Source organism: Spea bombifrons, chromosome 1 (genome assembly GCF_027358695.1).
Source record: "Spea bombifrons isolate aSpeBom1 chromosome 1, aSpeBom1.2.pri, whole genome shotgun sequence".
Lineage (NCBI taxonomy): Eukaryota > Metazoa > Chordata > Amphibia > Anura > Pelobatidae > Spea > Spea bombifrons.
This window is the reverse complement of record NC_071087.1, coordinates 107764500-107788290: the sequence shown is the minus strand read 5'-3', so window position 1 is coordinate 107788290 and position 23791 is coordinate 107764500. Positions and strand designations below refer to the sequence as shown.

The 23791-nt window shown below is 39.0% G+C and overlaps 1 protein-coding gene across 1 annotated transcript in view; it reads left to right on the top strand.

Moving 5' to 3' along the window:
• CDC42SE2 (CDC42 small effector 2) overlaps positions 1-23228 on the top strand; it is a 40493-nt gene extending 17265 nt beyond the window's left edge. The window contains exons 2-5 of the mRNA XM_053467855.1: positions 7579-7904; positions 16588-16689; positions 18776-18893; positions 21348-23228. Coding sequence (XP_053323830.1) covers positions 7851-7904; positions 16588-16689; positions 18776-18874 — 255 coding nt within the window. The 5' untranslated portion in view covers positions 7579-7850 and the 3' untranslated portion in view covers positions 18875-18893; positions 21348-23228. The remainder of the gene's footprint in view (positions 1-7578; positions 7905-16587; positions 16690-18775; positions 18894-21347) is intronic.
• Positions 23229-23791: the final 563 nt, after the last annotated feature.

Below are 23791 nucleotides of genomic sequence, written 5' to 3'. Positions count from 1 at the left end.
GGAGGGGAGAAATTTATAAAGATTACCAAGAGACTGAAACATATGTAGCTTATGAGACAGTGGGTTGAAATAAACGGGAATGTTTGATTATATACTATATAGGATTTAGAATAGGAAATTAAAAAAAATGACTATGCTGAAACATTTGTTTAGTTGTGATTTATGGCTTTGCTTAGACATGATTAATTCGGCATTTATATATTTAGCTTTATTTTCTCTGTATAAGTATGCATTTGTATATGTGTATATTTCTTTCACTAGGGCTATATCATAAAATATATTTACTTTGGTTGCTTATGTTACTGTAAATCCCTACATTTCTTCTCGCCAGTGGGAAGATTGAATAAAATCACGAACCTCGTAATAAAACTTGAATTTGTAGTAATAATTTAATGGCCGTTCATTGCAAAGATGAATACTGAGCATTTAATCATTGCGAGATTGTTTTGTGTGCCTGGTAATCCTTGGATTGCACAGTGTACGTCAGATGGAATAAAACAGTCCACTATTACAGCTAGAATAACCCTTTGTTAAGACCTGTGCCTGGAAATATGTGAGTAATGTTTTTTCTGGACGATAGATGTAAATATACAATTTTAATTTGGTCGAACGTAGTGGGAATTTCTCAACAATACTTGACTGAATTTGTTTTTTGGAATGACTCACCTGTATTAGCACATGGAATGTACAGACAGTTACAAGAATACAAAGAAACACAAAACAGCTCTCTAACATTCTCATCTTCAATTGCTCTTAACCCCTTTGAATGCTACAACAGTGAGCTTCGGTATGGAGAACAGATTTCACATTTTGTTGTGTTGCCCCCCTGTGTCATATATCTGCACTATTAGCATTTTGAATCCTAGGCCACCAGGTAGTGGCTTTTCCTTCCTAGTGGGACAGCTCCGTTGTCGCGCCTGGGTCACTTGTTGTGTATCTCTGTGTCGGGACCAAAATCCCCATGTCCCTCTTTCTTCCCCTGATGTTCCTCTTTCCTCCCCTGATGTCCCTCTTTTCTCAGAGCTCAAAATGTTTGGTGCATATGAGTTTATAATGTGCAGCCCTTAATATCACAATAATGTGTAGATCAAACCTCGACACAAAGAGTGGCTAAATACTATTCCTTTAGATTGTAAGCTCTCAAGCAGGGCCTCGAAAGCCCACCATTCCTGCCAGGAACTTTGTATAAATTATCAGAAGGCTACATGGCAAGCTCCCGGGCAGGGTTCTCAACACCTCATGTATCTGTAAATATTAATATATATTTGGTGGGTGGGTGTGTGTGTGTTAACTGCCCCATTTAAATTGTACAGAGCTGCCTAATTTCTTGGCGCTTAACAAATAACCGGTAATATGTAGAGAAAGCACACAATTGCTATTTAACATGGATTGGGGTGGGAGGGGAAAAAAGTGTTGTTAGGGCGCCATTTGGAAAATGGCCCTGTATATCTTGGCTTTGCACTAGGGCATAACATATTTATGTGATTATATTTTTATATAACGGCTCAACAGTGTCGGTTTCAAAGGCATATTATATATTTTTCAGTTAATTTTCTATTATGTTATGGCCAAAAGAAATTACAAGATTTGTATCCAGTTTAATTTGGAATGGCCTCCTTGGTGTAATGAAGCTACGATAATCCCTTACTGCTAGGGCAACCATACTGAGTTTGAGGCAGTAAGATTGTTAGAGGGCCACGTTTAGGAGGAAGGAAAAAGGCAGGGAAGATTTTAAGAAGATGAGAGGATGCTAAGATGTTCAGGCCTATAGATGACAAGCACTGTTAATCGGGCAGAATTGTAGAAAAGCAAATTGGTAGAATAAAAGCTCCCTAACTGCTCATGGCTAATTAATTTGTTTGGCTCGTATTATAGGTACATTTTAATATAAATTTCCACACCAGCATTTTTCTCATTGTGTTTGTCCGTAATGTAGAATGTGAAAAGGCCCACAACATTGTAAATATGGTGAGGCTTATTGGGTTTCATAGGTTATTAGGCTTTCTAGCATAAAATACACAAACACATTATCTAACCTGGATCGTTTTCCATCCTGACAGATTGCAAGACGAGCGCATGCAGCCTGCAAAACACGTAGCACTTTGCTTTAATGTTTAATTGAACAAGATTGTGTAAGTCTGGTTGTTCACCACCAAACGTTTTTAATTGTACTCCGTTCCTTGCTAAGCAGGACTGCAGGCTGATGCATAGCTCAACATTTTTGTAGATCAGCTACCGTATAGCCCACTGTCTTAAAGTAACAGTCCCATCAGCCATGCTTTGTTCGTGTGACTGGTGCTCAGATGGTTAAAGAACTTTTGCTACTTTCTTGCTTTTCATTTGATGTTTCACTTGTATAATAAAAACACCAAGGTTAGTTGGCTGATACTGTTACAAATAATAATTAGATATATTTTTATGATGTGTATCAAAAAATGTTTATCCTTATAGGTAGGGTTGGCAAGATCAGCAATTTAAGTAAAAAAAAACCCAGAGACTTCAGATATGTTTTATGTAACCACTAACCATCCAGGAGACAAATGCTTCCTTTTGCTTGCTCGCTAACAGAGTTGTTACTATGGGGACTAAAAAAATGTAGCTACACTTACCACCCACTTGTTGTGTGTTGCATGCCTACTATAGTTCATCCCCCACATTTTTGTCACATTAAGGAGAAAATAAGAAATATATTGTAAACAACGACAGGATGTTTTCTGCTTGTAATAAATAGTTTCATCTAGCGGTAAATGGAAACAATATTTTAATAAAAAGATAAAAATACATACACTGTTACACTTAGAAATGGCATGTTCCCTGCAGATTATACTTTAAGGCGCTGATCGGTTATGCTGTCGTTAAAGATTCCTAGCAGCAGAACTCCAATATTAAAGACAATGTTTAATGTTCAGCCCCAGTAATAATAATAAAGCATTTACCTTCTGTAGTAGCTGCAACCCTGCAGCTGCCTTCCTCCTCCATGGTCTAAGAATTCTTGCCACTAATTGGCTGCTTAAAACAGCCAATCAGTAGCAGTATAGAGCTCCCATCGAAATCAACCAGCTGGGGGTGGGGAAGGAGGCAAATGCATATGGAGGGAATCTAGAGACTAACCTGATTGCAAATCACCTGCAGTTATTGCATTCAGAGAGGTCTAGCTCTAGACCCCAGACACGAGATGTTCATATGCACAGCCGTCTCTAAAACCGTAGCATGGTGGTCATGGGAGTTACGTAATAGCCTCTCTATTCTCAGTAACAAGGTTCAGTACACTTTTAAATCGGATGAATTTAAGTCTTCTGGATGCACAGATGTCCAAATAATTACGATATATTCACTAGGACGTATAAGGTAGCTGGAGAGAGTGTTCTGCTATTGCTGTGAAAAGATCAACCCCTAACTGTACCACCATAGCTAGCCAATCTCCTGGTTTCTTACTATTCTTAGTATTTTTTTTGTTTTATACAGCACCATCATACTCCTGTAGTGCTGTTCCTTTAACATTATCCATGCTCATGTGGCCACAAGAATAAGGCACCAGTCCCACGATAATTAATGTTTCCAGGAATGAGATTTTGGGGACATAGTTCTAAATCACTGGACCGGTCCTGAAAAACAGTTTGTATGGTCACAATGATTAACTAAATTTGCCTGCGTGAAATGTGATTCCTACATTTTATACAGTGTGCTCATTAGACAATGGTGTTGAATATATATTGCTCTGGTTACCGAGCTCCTTTACAGCAATACCCAGCTGGATTACAGAAAGCAAGCTTTCTCCTGGTGACGGCAAATATATTTTTAGCTATTTTGTCCCAGAAGAAACTAAAAAGAAGAAACACATTAGTAAATGTGCAACTCATAGAGGTAAACTGCTCACCAGTAACCAGTAACATCTCTGGAAAACTCTGGGTGGGACTATTAAGAGTGAAGGTTGTGACTTGCATCTCAGGATGCTCAGGGTCACTTGACCTTCAAGGACACTTGGTGTGCCAACCAGGACTGAGCATTATGGACGGTCAAGTGACAACCAGGCTCATATTATGAAACTCTTCTGTTTTTTTTAATAGTTTTAAAGCATATGTGCATCTGTTCCTCAAGTAAGCAAGACAAGTTGGCGTTTACTGCATAGGATTTGATTGTGAAACATTTGGAAAGCGAAAGTTTCTTTGAACTGTTTTCTCCACAGTACATTTTTTGTAGAAGTCTGTACATGCAATTGACTCAACATAGGAATTTATAAAGTTCCAGAGCCTATTGGTTAATGCAGCAGTTGGAATAAAAAATAATGCAAGTTAATAAGCAGTAATGAATACATTAATGTCAAGATGAGATTATAATATGGCCTTGTCCTTATGTTCAAATTCAGTGCCAAAACCAGATTGCGGTACGTTGCTTGTTTTGTGAGCAATGAGAAGCCCAATCCATATCTAACATAAAACACCAGTAACTCCTGCTTTTACAAATTGCTGGCTAATAGCTGACCTAAAATTCCAGTGTAGCTGTATGTAATATGAGATGTAACATTAAGCCCAAAATCATATGATCTGAAGCCAAGGGAATGGGAAACCCCAGAATTTTAACTACATTATATAATGTTACAGGGAACAGAATGTATATATCATCTGACACGGCAAAAATAGATATTTTCAACTTCTGTAAATTACATACTTTTAGTTTCATCCATTTTTTCCATCATATAACCTGTTCTGGTGCTGCTTTCACCCAGCCATCTAATCTGGCTGCCTTTCAATTTTTATTTGACAACTGTCAGCAGTTGTTCTGCCCTCTCTTTGGCTTAGTTTTCACACCAATAAAATGGTACCGCTTTCTACTCATGTGAGGAGGAAGACTTCCTTGTGAGAGCCATAAGGTGGTTATTGCAGTGTCAAGCGAGCGATGTGCTCATCCAAACATCTGCATGTCATGGAGTTGAGGGACAGGTAAAGAGGCAAATGGATGGTGGCAGTGGAAGGGTTCTGCTGGATCATTTTGTGCATCTGCAAGGGGAGAAAACCATAATCTAATGGGAGACAAAAATATCACGTGCGTTAAAAGTACATTTGGTGGCTGTAGTGTCCCTTTGAAGTACATGTCTGGGTGAGCAGTTTCCATAAAGTGAGAGAGGTGTAGGAAATGAGTGTTGATTCCTCTGTACAAATTATTGTGACTAAGTGTCGTAGGGCACAATGACACACGTTCCTGGAAGCTTCGCCTACGGGTTCTATGAGCTCTGTCCTCTTGGGATAGGAGTGGCATTTGGTCATAACCACTCTGCAGAGGTTCACCTACCCTCTGCCCACATCTCACCTAAGTTTGAGAAGGCAAGCCCTTCCCATACTGCTCCTATAGGCAGACCCCTCAAGGAGACGGACGCTCTGGACAGCCAACCATTTTAACATACTGTTAGAGTAATAGGCCAGCAAGGCTGACGCCGGGTTCTATGTAAGGAAGTTATATGGAGATATATAATTATAGTGTGTGTAAGGAAGGAGGGGGGTAGGGGTCTTGATGCCACTCAGTTGTACTTACCTCCTCAACAACAGCCAAAAGATGCCAACTCTCCTCTGGTGATAACTTCATACAGTGTTCTGTGAATGTTCTTTTTATTATCGTTTTCAGCTTAAATAAATGCCATGTTGCCTCGGATATAGGGCTGCCCATGCCTGTAAGTTATACCCCTAAATATGGATGCTATTGTAAACTATTACAGTAATCCTGTTCCACAGTTTAATGATTTGAGAAATGTTAGATTGGTGAAAAGGTAGCAATAAATTATAGCAGGACATAGCTTGTGAATTTTACTTGATCTTGAAATTCTTCCATAGGAAGACTTATGCCCGGTAGCGTACCTAAAGGGGGGCAGTCCACCCCGGGGGCAACTCATTAGGGGGATGCCGTGAAGGCTGCCTAACACGGGCCTGCAGCTTACCGCTGTGGCGCCCGTACACTGCGCAAGAAAACTCTTTTCCCGCTTAGGTTCCTGCTCCCCCTGGGCGGGGAAGGAGTTTCCTCACACAGTGCGCGGGCGTCACAACAGTAAGCTGCGTGCCTGTGTTAGGTGGCCACATAGACGTCTGCGCGGCCCCAGTGATGCTCGACCGGCCCCCGGACCAGTGAGATCTGCAAGAGAGGTAAGGGGGTGTGGGAGAGTGAATGAAGTGAGTGTTTAGGGGCAGGAATGGGACAAGCAGGCTGTTTAGGGGCAGCGGTGGCACGGGGAGGATGTTTTAGGGGCATAGGCCTACCACATCAATGTCTAGGTTAACGTATAGTAATAGGGGTTATACTGCACTACTGTCAATGTCTGGCTCAGTATATAGTGATGGGAGTTACGCTGTATCTGTGCAGTAGACGATGGTTATTTAAACGTATTTATGTTAATTTGTTCAGATTCCTAGTTTTTTCCAGTTGACAAATTTGTAAAATATTCTTGCCCACATAAATCTTTTTTTTGGGGGGTGCTACATACAGGATCCGCCCTAGGTGCCAAAATACTCTAGGTATGTCCCTGCTTATGCCCTGACATAACCCATTCAGCTAATTGTTCTTGTAAATCGCTTGAGCAACTGGATATTCCAGTTTCTTGTATTTCCAGAATTTCACCTGTAAAAAATGATTTCTTTTTTTTTGTGATGTAATCTGCATAAATGGACATGATGATTTTGTGATGTAAAAATAAAAGTACATTTAAATCTTGAAATACAGCCTTTACTTATTTACCTTTACGTAATTGTAATTATTTATTTTTGCTGAAACATGCCTGAACTTGGACCAATTTATCTTTGTCTTAAATCACGGGGTCATTTCCAATAGTCTACTTACAATTTATCTTGCATAATATAAGATTTATATTCAGAATTCTCCAAATTCCAGTAAGAAAAATCCAGCTGTGTTTTAATGATGGTTTACTTATTTTTTAAATAAAAATGCATGACATAATATATTCCCAGTGTGAGACCCAATTGACTTTACACCCAAAAAAGTCATAAGTGTATTCTCCTTGCTGTGCCCCAAGGTAATGTGGGGGGAATTCTCTGGTCAACATACTCTTTTGTTAATAATCCGTTTAAGTTTAATAAAAACTGTTATCAACTAAATCAGGACCGTTTTCTGGTGTGTCTGAATTTATGGTTACGCTGACGTGTTGTAAATGATTTGTGTAACTGAGAGGAACAAGTACCCACCAATTCCACCTCTGTTGTATGGAGTATCAGTCAAAACCTGGGAACACCCTGGGAACCCTGCATCTCCTGGTTTCTGGGGAGAGGGCAACGTTTCATGTGTCCCAAGTTCTACCTGGCCACTTTTCCTTTCTCCGTGTCAGGTTCTTTCTCACTAAAGGCTCACATTTTAATGTGTGTAATAGAAGGACATATCAGAGCTATGCTTGATTTTGGAGGCTTCATCTTCTGCATATAGCAGAAGGGGTGGGGGAAGTAGATGTGATATTACTGGGGCTGGAGATCATACTGACATGGGCACAGTCGGCTCCTCACTTGATGTCTTTGCAATAAAGGTCATACATATGCTTTTATTTTAAGTAAAATCTAACCTCTCGGTTTTTTTCATATTTTTTAGGCTTTTAAGACCTTGAAGGCCAGCCATTGCACACTTGAATACATGTTGGTACTGAAGACTGGATATACACATTAATATATTTGGTGGCATCCACACTGCAGAAGTCTTCACACTTCAAACAATCTACTGGATTGAGATTAACTCTCTTTTAAAGGACACTGAGGACTGTTTGGATTAATATAGCTGCCTTGAAGGACTGATCATTCCTTGCTCTCAGGAGTTTTTTTTCCGCTTGGCTTAGTGTTTGGCCTGGAACTTTTGGACTATTAGCAATGAGTGAATTCTGGTTGTGTTTCAACTGCTGTATCGCAGAACAGCCCCAGCCTGTAAGTATGCATCGGTATGATTTTCTCTGAATCAGTCAACTGGTTTTAGTCCTCCGTGTACCTGCCTTAACACCGGCATAACTTGTAAACATTTGATTATGAATATGTTCTGTAAGAAGACTGTATTGCATATTAATTAAATTATTAGTAAAATTGAATCAACTCAGTTGATTCAAAATAATGAGTATATGTTAAACCTTCTGACAAAGCATTGAGAGTTCTGGAGATCCTTCCTATGACTTGTGGAAAAACAGTGTCATTGAGGCCCAGAATTGTTATGTAAAAGTATATCCTCTCGTTTCTGGCACCTGCAGTGATGAGTGTGGTCTTTCTTATACAAACCTCAGTATGAGGAAGCACCTCTGAAAAAGGTCAACATCACATCAGGCTTTCTCACATTACAGCTTTTGGAGATACTTGGCCCATTGTATGTTTTTCACATTAAAAGGACACATCCCATGTGCACATTTTGTATCATATCTCCAGGACACTGGTCACCAAAGGTACACTGAGTGCAGAACACTGACCCGTTATGTTGCGTGTTTGCAAAGCTCATATGACAGCTACATTTTTTTTTGCCAATGCAGATTCTAAATGTTTTCTATGAATTCACAGAATCCAGTCTTTCTCAGTACATACCACACCTAGGTAATACAGGCTGTCCTCGTAAATCCTGAACATAAGAAGGGCTGACCAACATATAATGTAGGAGTCTAGGACTAAATCGGATTCAATTTATTTATTAACCAAAAAGACATTTCTTCCGTAGAGCGGGAAAAAAAATAACACTAACGAAATAGGCAAAAACATAGAGATTTAAAGAAGACAGGAACCGTTCAGTCCATCTAGTCTCTCCATTTTTTCCTGCGGTAAAAACCTCAAATCTTATTTGGTCCTTGGTCTTGTTGTTATTTTAAAGTCCCACTGTATTAACCTCTAACAAAAACATAGGAGCCAAATTAATAAGAGGACAATCCAAACACCGATGACCTATTTATAAACAGGACTGTACAAAGAACAACAGGGTATCGACTAAGCCTCGAAAAAAGGAATTTTCACCTAATACACCAAAGAGTTCTTAACAACAAAGATGTGGAATTCATTACCTAGCCCTTTGTGCTATCAATTGATGCTTTTACACTTGAGGTTTGGGTTTTTACATAAAAGGGTTTAGCAGGTTACAAGGACATGATTAGTTATAGCTTGTTGAGCCGGCAAGGAATCGGGAAGGAATGTTTCCTTTTTTTATGGACTTAAATTACTATGTTACCAAGGCTACGTAGGTTATCCAACCTTCTATTACATTACATTACATTAAAAAGTCACTGATTCCCTTCCATTAAGGGTGGCATTTTACTTAGAAACAGTACATGTTTACTTTCCTAGTAGCAGCCTCCTGGCTTCTGTGCATACATGTGAGCTGCAGCACACAGAGGTATTGGAGGGCATTTTTGCAACCTAAGTGATTGTATTCATCATTGAACCAAAATGTGATCTTTACCATTGGCACAGTAACTTGCTGAACAAGCTGGGGGAACCTCTTTTTTTTTTTCTTAAGAAGATGAAGAGACAGACAGGGACAGGTGCTACTATTTGTATAATATTTGATAATATAACTTTTTATGAGTTGACTGTAACTTGTTTATAGAGTGAGAATTAATTTCGTTATTTTTGTTTCAAAGAAATGGCCATCTTCTTATCTGCATGTTCTTGTTTTTGTATTTTATAGTTAGGCAGCTATGTCCTCTTCGGTGCTTTCTTTCTGTTTGAAGTAGAGAACAAGACGCTGTTATAGTAATGGAAGACAGAATTGGTTGCAGACAGGGTGCCATTAATTTAATGCTGATTCTAAACCAAATGTAGCTTTCCATGAAGTATTTTATTATGTTGTCCGTGACGAATTGTTAATTGAAAACTCAATGAAAACATTTCCTTTTAGCAATCTTTCCCATTGCATGGTAGGGAATCTACTCTATCATATGACTGAGAAGGTTATATCCAGAGAGGTGAAGCTTTAGTTTGGTGGTGTTAAACTTTTAGGCTTCCACTGCAAAATAAGGAAAAGGATGTTTGGTTTAGGCGTTGGCTACTAGCTGAAACGCAACAGAAATGGAAAGTTATAAAAAATATTCGCACACAACAGCCTTCTTTCAGTAGATTTCCTACTATGTAAGTTCATTGAAGACGCATGCCAACGGATATAGTGACCATGCCAATTCTATAATGATAGCATGGTATTGGTTACAGGATTGGGTATTTCAAAATACAATGCGTTAGTTGAAAGTATTGAGACACAAAGCCGTACAGAAAATGGCCTATAAATTCATCATGCCAAGCTAAGGTTTGACACTCCTAGAAGAGAAATAGGAAGTCAGATCCTATCCTTGACAAAGGCTGAAACGTTAGGGATGTCACACTGGGTGTCAGCCTATTCTCTCCTTTGCATTCATTGTATATCCTATTGGTGTGTTGGAAACCTTTTTGGTTTATTGTATATTGTGTTTTAGTGTGATTACACCCAGCAAATATATTCTTGATGAGTTTAATGTTTATCATTTATTTCTTATGCTTTTTACCTCTCTGTTATTGACACTCCTAGAGGACCTGTTTACTTGAAACATAAGTAAAGATTCATAGTTCCTCGTATTATAGCGTATGCTATGGGTCAAAGTGTATTTAACTTTGCTCTTATCGTCTAGCACAGGCAGCACTTGTGCTTTGTCAACTAGTTTATGACGAGGGTTAAAAATTAAACCGATGTGATCGTGAAAAAATAATCAGGAGGTACTTCTAATGCTTTTCAATGAAGTGCCCATTCTAGTATATTCTTGTATTTTAATCTTTTGGCTTTACTGAATAATATGCCATCAATATGCCAGACAGGTTTTATGGAACTGCTTGAAAATAAACATACCCGATCAGCCATAACATTGACCACCTGCCTAATATTGTGTCGGTCCCCCTTTTCCCACCAAATTAGCTATGGTCTGTTGAGGCATGGAATGCACTAGACCACTGAAGGCCTGCTGTGGTATCTGGCACCAAGACGTTGGCAGCAGATCCTTGTAATTTGCAAGGTGGGGCCTCCATGAAGATGCACCCGGCCATCCATGTGATGTAAAAGAAAACGGGATTCATCAGACCAGGTCACCTTCTTCCACTGCTCTGTGGTCTAGTTCCTATGCTCACGTGCCCATTGTAGGTGCTTTCGACAGTGGACAGGGCACAGTATATGGGCCCCCTGACTGACCCCATACACAACAAACTCCAATGCACTGTGTGTTCTGACACCTTTCTGTCACAACCAGCATTTACTTTTTGAGCAATTTGAGCTACGGTAGCTCATCTATTGGATTTGACCACACGAGCCGGCCTTCGCTCTCACATGCATCAATGACCCTTGGTCGACCATGTCGCTGGTTGACTGCTTTTCCTTCATTGGACTACTTTTGATAGGTACTGACCACTACAGACCCGGAACACCCCACAAGAGCATCTCCAAAAATGCAGCTCTGACCGAGTCTTCTAGCCATCACAATTTTTCCCTTGTCATCTCAAAGTGTTTTCATATTCATCAGTCTACAGTTTATAAATAAAGACAATTTAGTACTGTGGCTACTCTCCCTAGAAGTGGGTGCCCAGCCAAGATGACTCTAAGGGCACAACACAGGGTGCTCAATGAGGTAAGAAAAGAACCCTGGAATAACAGCTAAAGAATTGGAAGAATCATTGGAACTAGTTAACATCACTATTCTTAAGTCTACCTTATGCAAAACCTTCAACAGTCCATGGCAAGACACCACAGAGGAAACCACTGCTCTCCAATTTAACATTGCTGTTCACCTGAAGTTTGCGAAGGAGGACCTTGACAACCCCACAACACCACTGGGAAAAACTTTTGTGGACTTATGGAGCTCAAGTTGAATTGTTTGGGAGGAACACGCAGCACTACCTATGGTGTAAAAAAATGACATATCAACGTGAAAGCATCATCCCAACAGTGAAGTACAGTGAGTTTGAGAGAATGGATACCCAAGTTTATCAAAGTATCATACAGGATAATGTCAGGGTGGCTGTCCATCAGTTGAAGCTCAGTAGATTTTGAGTGATGCAGCTGGGCAATGACCCTAAACCTTGCAGTAAACCCACCTTGCAGTAAATCCACCTTCTGGAGTGGCACAATCAGAGCCCAGATCTTAACCCATTAGAGATTCTGTGGAATGACCTTGAGAATTGTTCAGTCCAGACAACCCAAGAATACGTTTGTGCTTAAGTGGTTCTGTTAGGAAGAGTTGTCTAAAATTCCTCTTGTATTCTGTGCAGTACCCAAATTATTTATAAAGTGTGAATTTAAGAAAAATGTGTTCCTGTCCCACCCAAATGTGGCTAACAGATCTTATTCATACGTTATGTGCCTGGGAGGAGTACATTGAAGCTTGTGATCGGTCTTTGACCAGTCTTGTGACATGAATATAATCCATCCATCTCACAATAACTGTTCCATCAGATACTGATCCCTATCCTAGCAAGACATGTCTTCAGCGAAGCCTTGAAATACCGGTAGTTTTGTTACAGCACGGTGGCTAATTCTGGGCCGACTGGACTTTTGGCTTCCAGTTCAGTGCTAAGTGTTACTGGTGAACACTGTCTTGAATTAAGACATGATCCCACCAAAGTGGGTAATTGTTGTTACTGTCTGTAATCCTCTCTATTCAAATATAGCAAGATACCAGAGAAATCAATTGTTGATATATATATTCTCCCCGCAACAACCACTAGCATGCATGAGTTGGTAGATTTGTGCAACTTTGCTCAGGAACCACTTGAAAACAAAAGAAGCGATGGATATGCAAAGGCCACCAAAATGTGAAAAGTTATTGCTGAGGGAACATTTTAACCCCTCAATGACAAAGCCCATACATGTACGGGCTCAGAATGCATTGTTTTCAATGGGTTTAGGGACCGCCCATTGTCCTTAAGGGGTTAATATTAGCTGGTTGATTAGCAGTCCTCTGCAAAACCATCTGTTGCAAAGCTTTACTCACCATTTGAGTGGACATCCTAGCTTTAGATGTCACATAATTTTGATGGATTTGTAGAACGTTCTGATGATTCTTTTTTTGGAACACAGAGTAAGTTTATTTTTTGCTAAATCTGTAGCACAAAGCTTGTGGTCTGAGTTGTGTTTTCGCTGGTATTCCAAACTTCCTATGACTTGCACTATTAAGTGAAGTCCGTAGTGGATTCACCAAATGGCTTCCTTACAACTTGCAATGTTTTTGTAAATTTATTGCATGATTATTCTCCTATTAATCCAGACTTAGCCATGTTTTCTAGAACAGACATAATTTTCAGGTATTGCCGAGCGGCACAGGGAAACTGAAATACTAATTTCCTTCCATGAGTTTGTATATCATGCATATTGTAAAACACCACTTGCTGGTCAGCAGTAGGTGAAAAAAGGTGTAAACACCTATTATTATTTGTTTTATATAGCGCCATCAAATTCTGTAGCGCTGTACAATGGGTAGACATGACATAACAAGTAGTATGTAACATAACAAATTGACTTTGAGACAACAGGTGAGGAGAGCCCTGCTCAAACGAGCTTACAATGTAAAGGTATGAACTATAAGTAATTGCAATTTCCGTCTTTAAATGCAGCATAAATGTTAACATTTTAATTATACATTAAAAATGAAATTACATTTTTACAATTGCATTTTAGCTGGTTGATGTAGGGGAAGTCTTAATTTTGATGTTTGGAGAGCCACAACGCTCCGCAAACTACTTATTCATTAATTTAATGAAAATCTGCTGCAGAAAATCTGCTTGATAAAGTGACATATTGGCATTAAAATGAATTGTGAGAGCCCTATGAGAATTAATAACGAGTCTGTGCAAATCTTAAGAAGCAGGAATTTGCCCAATGTTTCTAATTCTGTTTCCTTGTCGAGTCCAATTTATTTTTTGGGGACTGTTTTTAAGGCAACGGCCAACAAATTTGGTTTGAATCTAGAAACCAGCCAAAAAAACTTAGGAGCCAATTTTTATTTCTTCCCCGATCATGTTATTTTCATATATTACCCCTGATGTTTATTGGGGCAATACAACATAAGACACACCTTTCTTCAGTTCTGCGCTTAACCTCTTTGCATGCTGTGAAATACCTAAACCAGAATAATAATCATCTCATTGTGCCCCTGGGGTTTATAAATTCACAGATTAAACAAAATTGCTGTTTCGAGTACCATTATTGTTATGTATGATCTGTATGTGATGTCACTAGCATGCTAATGTACTACTGTGTAAGATTACGCAGCACAGCTGGTTTGCATCCGTCGGTCTAATGAGGCCAATTTTGCCATTTGCCACATAACGTGTTTTCGTAAGGTTTGAGTCACATGCCTGACACCAGAGAGCTGACCACACGTGTGACACCCAACATAATAACCGATTTCCACTTGGACACGGAGGTGATGTCATCACATTTGTGCTGGAAGACAAATTAAAATAACAGTTCTCCAGGCTTGCACACAGAGATTGTGATAGTCTTGGCTCCAAATGATTTCCTATGAAGAATGTTTTTCACTTTTATTAATATCTGGAAAGCTTATTCAGATTTGTATTTTGCTCCCAAAATTGGCCACATTTTGTACATCAGTGGTCAGTCACATGTGATATGTATTATCTAGTGAGGTAAATATAATGGCATACATTTGAAACGATCGTAGAGGGGGGCTGACTATGAGACTTTCTGGCGACCATAGAGGGGGCCTGACTATGAGACTTTCTGACCTGTTAATGGCAATTTGTGCCACTAAAGGTAGTTAGAAGAACAAAAATGTGTTTTATGTATCTTATCACGTGATTGTGACTTTTATGGCTATAGAACATTGTGATGCCTAGCAAACATTGTGAGCTCCTAGAAAAGGACATCCGGGAGGAATGAAGGGTAAAGGGAATAGGGTAGGGTCCATAGAGGGGCTGTTCCTCCTAACAAAAGATTTTTTATAATTATTATTCAAACCACTGGCAAGGGTGCATTGAGGTCATGTAATGGGACAGTGTGCAAGCAGCTATAGAGAAAGGCTAGAGGCATGTGAGGAGTGAGTATGTTTTAGTGTAACTGTTATTAGAGGGAATGTGTGTGTGTGTGATAATGTGTATGTATTATTGGGGGGGCATGGGCCTGAGGGTGCACTCTGCTGTACCTGCCTGCTAGGACAGACGCTGTTGGCCCTCCCCTGATTATATGACTGCTTTCAATGACTTGGTTGAAATCTGTAGTAAACCCATCGGAGTGATCTTTGTAATGAGGATAAAATAGCAGGGAAATGCTGTGAGTTGCTGGAAGTCGATTCTCCCTGCCAGCACGGTTATATTTTATCCTCATAATGTGGCCCTGGGAGGATGGTGGATACATAGAATTTCAAGCAGAGGTGGTTGAAATATGCACAAGACAGGCATAAACGCGCTCTGAAGGCAAGACTAGGCCAAATCCCAAAACAGGGTCTAAAGTACAGAAAAGTTATACTAGATGTGTTATCTGCCACCGCAATGAAATGATGTAAATGTATGTTCCTTAACAGTTTGTCTCTTTCCAACTGCGACGTAAGGAATCTCTCAATACATTCTGTTGGCCAGAATGCTGTCTGTTAGAGATTACATTGTTGCCGGGTTTGTTTCCAACTTTAAAGAGTGCAATGCTCGTGACTATTAAACAGTGGCCGTGAAGGAATGAGAGCTACATGACATAATGGAGCACATACACTGAGACACACTGCGTATTTGGTAGGCCTGAGCCTCTGTTTGTGATCTTATGGCAGAGTAAATCCATGTGAGGTGGAACAAGGCACTAAAAACTTTGACACCCAGAAATATAAGGGTGATATTTTTAAAACCTGACAAATATTATATAAAATATATATACATACATACATACATTCATACATACTTTTTACTGCATCGTTGTGTTCTTTTTTTTTTTTTTTATTTGGACATGAAACTATTTATACACTGGAGCAGATTACATTTTCTGCATTTTTTTCACGCTTACACCTCCTCTATAAATCAGAATGAAACCTAGGCCCATCCATGCATCACTCAGTAATGCTTGTTTTATAATAAAGAAAAAAAAAAGTGCTAACTATGGGTGAAGAATGATTGTAGCTTTAGTGAAAAAAAAATTGCACTTACTGTCCAGAAATATATTACGGTATATATTGTTAATCCCTATAATAAGAGACTTCCAGCCAACATAAATTATCTTGAACACTGCAGAAGTTGCAACTTCTGTATGACCCTGGCTGGTTTATTTAATCTTTAGAAGCAGGACATCCTTATTCCTTTTTTTGTTTCCTTGTTACACAAAGACTAAGCCGCCTGTCTGGTGAATAAACATTGTGTATTATTGAGCTTTTCTAAAGCTGTCGCATTTTTTCATACTGCTGAGTTTCACGGTCAGAGAGCCTTCTGGCCTTTCTCTGTGCATATAGCCTGCTTTAATAGTCCACGTGGTATGGAAAATAACAGGGAATCCGACTATTGCAAGTCTAACTATTCCAATAAGGGATTAGGATAAAAAAAGAGAGAATGAATGAAAGGCCAGTTTCACATGAACCACTCATTTTAAAAGACTTGCTTTTAAATATCCGTGTTTTGTTTCATTTCTTTTTTTCAGAAAAGGCGACGGCGGATCGACAGAAGTATGATCGGAGAGCCGACGAACTTTGTTCACACGGCACACGTAGGATCTGGGGACCTGTTTAGCGGAATGAATTCAGTGAGTATCTGTGACAAGCATGGCCTTACTCGTTTTGCGTGTGCCATGTACTTAGGACTCATGCACATGTAGGCAGTGGGCAAGCAGAAATTTCCCAGTTTTAATGCTACTTATTAGAATATTAAAAAAGAGATTTGTCCTAAAGCATGTAAACTTTGTAAATTTGCTGCATTTTTGCTATAAATAGTAATATTTTGAAGCCTCATAACCATCCATACCCAGTGATGTACCTGAGCTGCATGCTGTCCTAGCCAGATGTCTTATCCCACACCTTGAGTTTTAAGGATTCATGGCACAGAGTAAGTTCACTGTGGAGGACTCTGCCACCTACGCTATGCTCCGTCCTCCATGGGGTTAATGGGCGCCAGGGAGCCTGATCGTCCAATAGGATATGTGGCAGAGGGGCTGCCACCCTATTGGAACTGCCAGAATATGCCTATGTCCATACCACCATAAATAGGCCTGTTTGTGGTCCTGGTACCCACAGTCTTTTTGAAGGTTTTTTAAGCCTAGTCCTTACGCAAAGCAGTGTGGCAATATATGAAGGTATATCCCAAAGCTGAGTGTAGTCAACTGTGGCCCCTCAAGTACTCCATCTACTATTTGACGACAGACAACTATTGCATTTTTGGCTGGTAAAGGTTAAGGGTACTACAGAAAACTTATTTAGCCTATAGTGGCTCTAACGGTATACTGTTGCATTCTCATAAAATAGTCCTCTGTAGAATAACATATACATCTTCACTTTCCAACATCTACATAGTTCAGTAAACTTCCCCCAAAGTGTTACAGAAACATTTAGTTCCCGCCAAACTGTGTTTGAACCTTTCTGTGCCTGAAAGGCATATAGTATTCTCCATAGTCTCCAGGCTAATGTATAAATGCAGATTTGATAGTAGAATTGATTTTACCTTAGGTATTGGCTGCCTTTGCCTCTTCTATCCAGAGAGACCACAAGCATGTGCAGTATGATAAGCGTTATCTCTAAAAGCAAGTAAAAAGTATCTGTGAACAATTAGGGATATATTTAGAAATTCTGCTGGTGGAATGTCTAGTGAGACCATTTAAAAAGGTCAGCATAGTCTATAAAACCAATCCAGATACAAGGCTGCTTGATGGAAGGATGCTCATTGTAACCAGAACCAGAGCGGTGTGCAAAAAATCCATATTAAGGCATTTTTTTTTTATTATTTTCTCCATAGCCTTTGTGTCCACAATGAAAGACAGCTTATATTATGCATGTACAATATTTGTTGGTGCTGAGATTAGCTAGAGAAAGCTCTGGGTACTCTCCCTAGCAGACCTCCTTCGATATTCCATCTTTTTCTTGGCTCTCCCATAAACCACCTCTGCATGCTGCCACCACAATGCCACAACAGACACCGCCAGCTCTTCTGCATGGACGGAAGTTGAGGCACACATACATATGAATTTATAATATTGTCCTTAGTCTATACAGATACAGACGGTGTCTGTCAGCCGTCAAGGTAGGTCTTGTTCTGTCCCCTAGAATATATTCACTGCTGATTTTAAGCAGGGTGACACCAGGCTGACAGCCCAGTTCCTTTCCTTTCACTGCAGCCAAGGCCGAGATTTGGTGCTCTTCAGCATGCACCAGATGTTAGCGAGCATGGGACATGAAAGAACAAGCAAAAGCCCTACACAATGATGGGGGTGTTCTACCACTGTCATTTTATTTTATTTTTTTAGAAATTCAGGCTTGTGTATCAGAGTTTCTGTTTGTCGATATTATGTATAGAATAAGCTCTAAACTGCAAGTGGGTTGAGGGGAGTGAAAACTTATCGGGGTTGGCCCTTTACAACACACTGAATAAAAATGTCTTCTCTGCAAAGACGCAGTTTAGTGAATAAACCCCATATATGTTTGTATCTTTTCTGGTTGCCTTAGATGTGTTTAGGCAATGCAAAAAGACAAGACTCAGGCGTATATACCTTGGACCATCGCCATTTATTACTTCTCCACTTGCCCGTCCCACTGTTTACCAGGCTTTTGTCTTGTAGACATACAATGCTTTACCTTTGCTGTTTTGAGAAACACGGTTCAAATTACGTTTCTTGTTTATAGGTGAGTTCTATCCAAAACCAAATGCAGTCCAAGGGAGGCTATGGTGGAAATATGTCGGCAAATGTTCAAATGCAACTTGTGGACACAAAGGCAGGATAACGTTAGGACTACATTTTCCGTGAGTATTATGCCAATCATAAAAGAACTGCTGTACACCAACACTCCGTTCAAACTACGCGGTGAGATGGCCAATTTAATATTTCACTGTGGCCTCTTCCTTGTGTCTGGTGCTGTCATTGCTTGAAGAATAAGGAGCAGAGGAAGTGTTCTGGTTCGGCTCTAGGCATCTAACTCATCCAGTTGTAGTAGGGACGAAATCTGCTCTACTAACTATACTGTAGAACCATGTCTACTTTTACAACCAGCAGAAAAGACGGCACCTTTATATTAGTTACACTGTGGGTTCGACATTTTGTATGTAAAGAAGATCCTTTGTTTTGATGCTCATAGGGATATAAATGGGGTGGCATGCGTCGCCCTAGAACAGCCAATACGGGAATTGTCTGATCAAAAGAGACGGGTGTAATAAAATAGAAATTCAATATTTTTGATGAATACTTAAAATTCTTTCCGGGGTGTATATTTATAGCATCCTTTTCCATCTTGTAAGTAAATTGTGCAGTGTACATTTAACCCCTTCATGACAAAGACTGTACATGTACGGGCCCACAATGCATTGTTTTTAATGGGTTTAAGAACAACCCATTGTCCTTAAGGGGTAGCTTCTGTACTGCAGACATCTTTAAAATATATGTACTATTTTTGGGTAGATAACCTTCAATAATACTTGGAGCTTAAATTTTATTTTATGTTTAAATGCAATTTAGAAAAGACGCACTGGCCTCTTTGCGTATCCTGTAGTGTTTTGTAGACAAAACAAGTTGACTTGGGTGATTACTCGTAGCCCATGTCCTGTTGTAATACTCTAAAGTGAGTTGGGTTTCCTGTTATTGCTTTTCAGAGGGTACAGTTAAATACTGTGGTTCTAAAAACATCCAATTATAGTCTTATTGCATCAATAATGCATATGTTTATCAGCTTTCATCTCGGGCACACAGGGGACTTTTTGAGATAGTGAAATATTTTAATACCAAATGCCTACGTGGAACGGTGTTCCAGAGAACAATGCATACAAACTGTTATTTGTAATAAAATAATTCTGTATAAGCCATATACCCTTTTTGATGGTTATTCCAGAGCGCTGTCCCGTAGAAATTGATTTCCTAATGTGATTGTATATTACCCCTATCAAAATATATTTTTGGCGTAATATCACTATACTATTGCATACTAGCGATAACACTAGGTTCCCATATCCTGCTTGGAATGATTCTTACAAGGGGAACTGTTGCTGTAGAAAGCTGACTTCTGCTCCACTTGCTGGTATATTAATGTTCCTTGTGAGTTATAAATGAGAGTTTTGTAACATTAACATTAATAATGTCAGTATAGGGATTATGTATAAAGAGCGGTTCTGGTAGAAAGTGGTAAATCTGGAATATTGGTTGCTATAATGACTTCACCATACTTACCAGTTTTCACTATACTAGAATCGGTAATAAGCTTAAAACTGATTGCTGTCAAATCAGTAACCAGCTGGGAGCAACTCTTGTTGCATTCTAGTAAATATGGGTCTTGTTAGAACCAGACCTTTCGGCAACTGCAGAAGATATTTAATATCTGACAAGGTTAAGCACTGTAAAAATGTTAGATCCTTATCCTGGGTCGTAACCAGGTTATTTGGTAAGTGAGGTCAAGTTCTGCCTAGTTTTCAGCGCTGTATCGGATTGCTTTACTACCCTACTTTTACTTACTATTTATAAATAGAGACCCGTGGTTTAAAGGTTGCATACACATTTATGAAGAATATACATGTGGAATTGGAGGGATGGAGGTACAGGGAGGCATTTGGGGGAGCAGATGAGAATACAGAGAGATATTACTCGGGGTAAGTTATTTGTAGATCCTGCATGGGACAGGCTCCCAATGTGCTGTGATGACTTCTCTGACTAGGAATAAGCCAACACCTTCACACTTAGCAGACCCCCAAGGCCTCGGAAGTCTGTCTCATATGAGCTAGTAGAGGAGAGATGGATTTTGTGGCACCAAATAAAATGCAACTGTCTGAATCTGGTACACCTTTACAAATTAGAATTAGAAATTTCTAAATTGGAAATTACGACTTCCATACATTCTGTCTCTCTCTCTCTCTCTCTCTCTCTCTCTCTCTCTCTCTGTAATCTCTCTCTCACAAATCAGGTATGAGGAAGCAAGTTTGGGAGATCACATTATAACAATGTATATTGCATGACAGGACTCCACACCTGCACCCTACTGGCTATAGAATGATTGGATAACGTAAACTCTTCTCTACTAAACACTCATCCAACTTCTGGGCAAATAGCTGCCCATCCTATTTGGTGGGAATCATCCATATTTTTATCTATGCGGTGGACAAGAGGCCATATTATTAATGGGAATATGTTTCTGTTGGTTAAGACCAATCGCGTATGCTAGGAGAATGATGTTTGAATAAAGTGATGTATATATATTTTCTTTTTTCCCCCCATAGAGTCACCTGGATGATTTATACCTTTTGCCTCCCCATTGTTCTTCACCGCCCTCATTTTTGCATTGGTGACTGCTTTCTGTGTTCTTCATCCCGTGCAAGATGGTCCGTCGTTCACCCTTTGTGAAGACAGCTGGAAAAAGATGCTGCCCTGTGTTGAGGACACAGCAAGATCATACCAAGCCTCTTCACCTCAGTGTGTGGCACTGGTCCATGCCAAAACGTCTTATCATCCCCAAGTTGAATGGATTTTAGAATTATCTCTTTTTGCAGGCCAACCCATTTATTTACATTTGGTTCATTTTCTTTTTTTTTTTACTTTTTTTTTTTTTTTTTAGCTCTTAATACTTTCTATGTCATTGCAGATATGATTTTAGTAAGGTCCGGGACCTACAAGCACAATGCTAATTGAAATTCGGACTGTCAGTGAAGTAGATGACTTGCATGCTATGTGTTGTTTCTTTGTACAGTGGGCCATTGGGGCCAAGAAACACAAACCTGTTTGTTGCTTAAGACTGGTGTCTGCCAAAATGTTGTCTCGCAGCACCAGTATGCACCAGTCTTTTGGAAGAAATAGCGAAGAAAAAGACTGATGGCATTTTAATCCTACCCAAACTGAAGATAATAATAAAGGATAATAATAAAACAATACTTCCATTTATAAGGAATTCTGTTGTAAATGTTCAATATATTTATTTGAAAGATCTGACCTCGAGATTGTAAACCAGTGTAGTAACCTATAACGTGTTGTGTTGGTGCTTTTGTCTGTTAAAAGAAATAGGACTTAATTAATAGTGGCTGCTTTTTAACCTTTTTTAATTTCCCCCAAATTTAAGCTGTTGCTACGCATGTCAGACTGCCTGCAATGTATTTTACAGATTAGTAGTCTCTGGGTTCTGCTCACTGAATCTGTACATGTGTGAAGCGGAAGCCTCCAGAATCAAAAACATACCAGGTTGAATTGAAATCTGCAAACTGACTAGAGGGACAGGGTGATTATATTTTGTTTTTTTAGTTTATATTTTTTACAATAGTTGTATAAAGTCTTTTTGCTCAGGTTCCAAAGCATTGTATGTTATGAAAAGTATGATCTTAATATTGCACTGTTCTCCGGATGTGTATGTTATTAATTCTGTTTTCATGGCATGCCAGAGTCGCAGACACAGAAGTCTCATTCATTAAAGTCAGAATGCCTTCTATCCTATTTTCAGCACAGTAGTGAACACATAGAATATAGTATAGGACTGATGTAATGCCTCTCTAGGAGCATGAAGCCAAAAGTACTGTGTAAAACTAAGAATCTCATGGTAACAACCCCAACCCTGTATACTGTATCAGATTATCAAATGACGTGGTGGAAAAATTACATAGACTATGGATTTTGTACAGTGCTAAAAGAAGGGATTTTCTAAGAACCTGCTATACCTATTTGGCTGGGCAAAGTTATTCCTTAATTCTTTGGGGAGTGGAGTACAAAGAGTTGGTGTTGACTTTAAAAAGGGGTTAAAAGGTGTAAGCCAAATAAATGCCGCAATCCCACAGTTAAAGCACCCTGAATTTTACAGCAGCCACACAGGATCCAGTATTGTATGATGACATTAAACACGTTGTATGAGAAATTTATATATATATATTATCAAAGTGTGCCAGTCTCATTTGCAATGCTTTTATCATCCTAATACCAATCTGTCTGAACAGCAGATTTATCAATATTTTCAGATTCTTTGATCAAGAGGAAAAAATAATTTACATATTTTTATAACAAAGCATACTTTTTGTACATTGTGTTCATTCTTGAATGAAGTCAGTTCAGTGTTGGCTTGTAGATATTACAGAGAAGTATTGACATTGATTCAATAAATGTTTTCTTTCATCTCTGTTGCATATTTTATTTGGAGTTTTTTTTATCGAAATGTTTGGTAAATGTACATTTTCCTGAAAACAAAGGTGCTCATTGAAAAATAATTATATATATATATATAATTATATATATATATACATTAAAGAAGGTAGCAACTTTCAGTGTACCTGTTCAAACCTAAACAATGTGCATCAGTACTAAATAACTTAATCATTTCAAGAATAGAAAGGAAAACGAGTCTTCCATGATTACATAGGTCTTTTAGTTGAAGTATGTTACAACAGTTTAGAAATAATAATATTCTTAAAGATTGAAATATTGTAATGAGCAGTGGATTACTGTTTAACCTAGAGTTTGGCAATGGAATGCATTACCACTTTTTTTTTTCTAAAAAAAAAAAAAAAAAAAAATTACTAATGGCATAAAAGGAATTATCTATTCAAATATAGAAAAATGGCATAGTATAATATATGTGGCTGGTCACAGTGGCAATTACAAGGGTGGAAGCTCGACAACTACTAGAGTGCTATCCGCTAATGCTACACTATAAGTGGCCCTGTACAAAAACGTAATTAGTAGGAAGTCC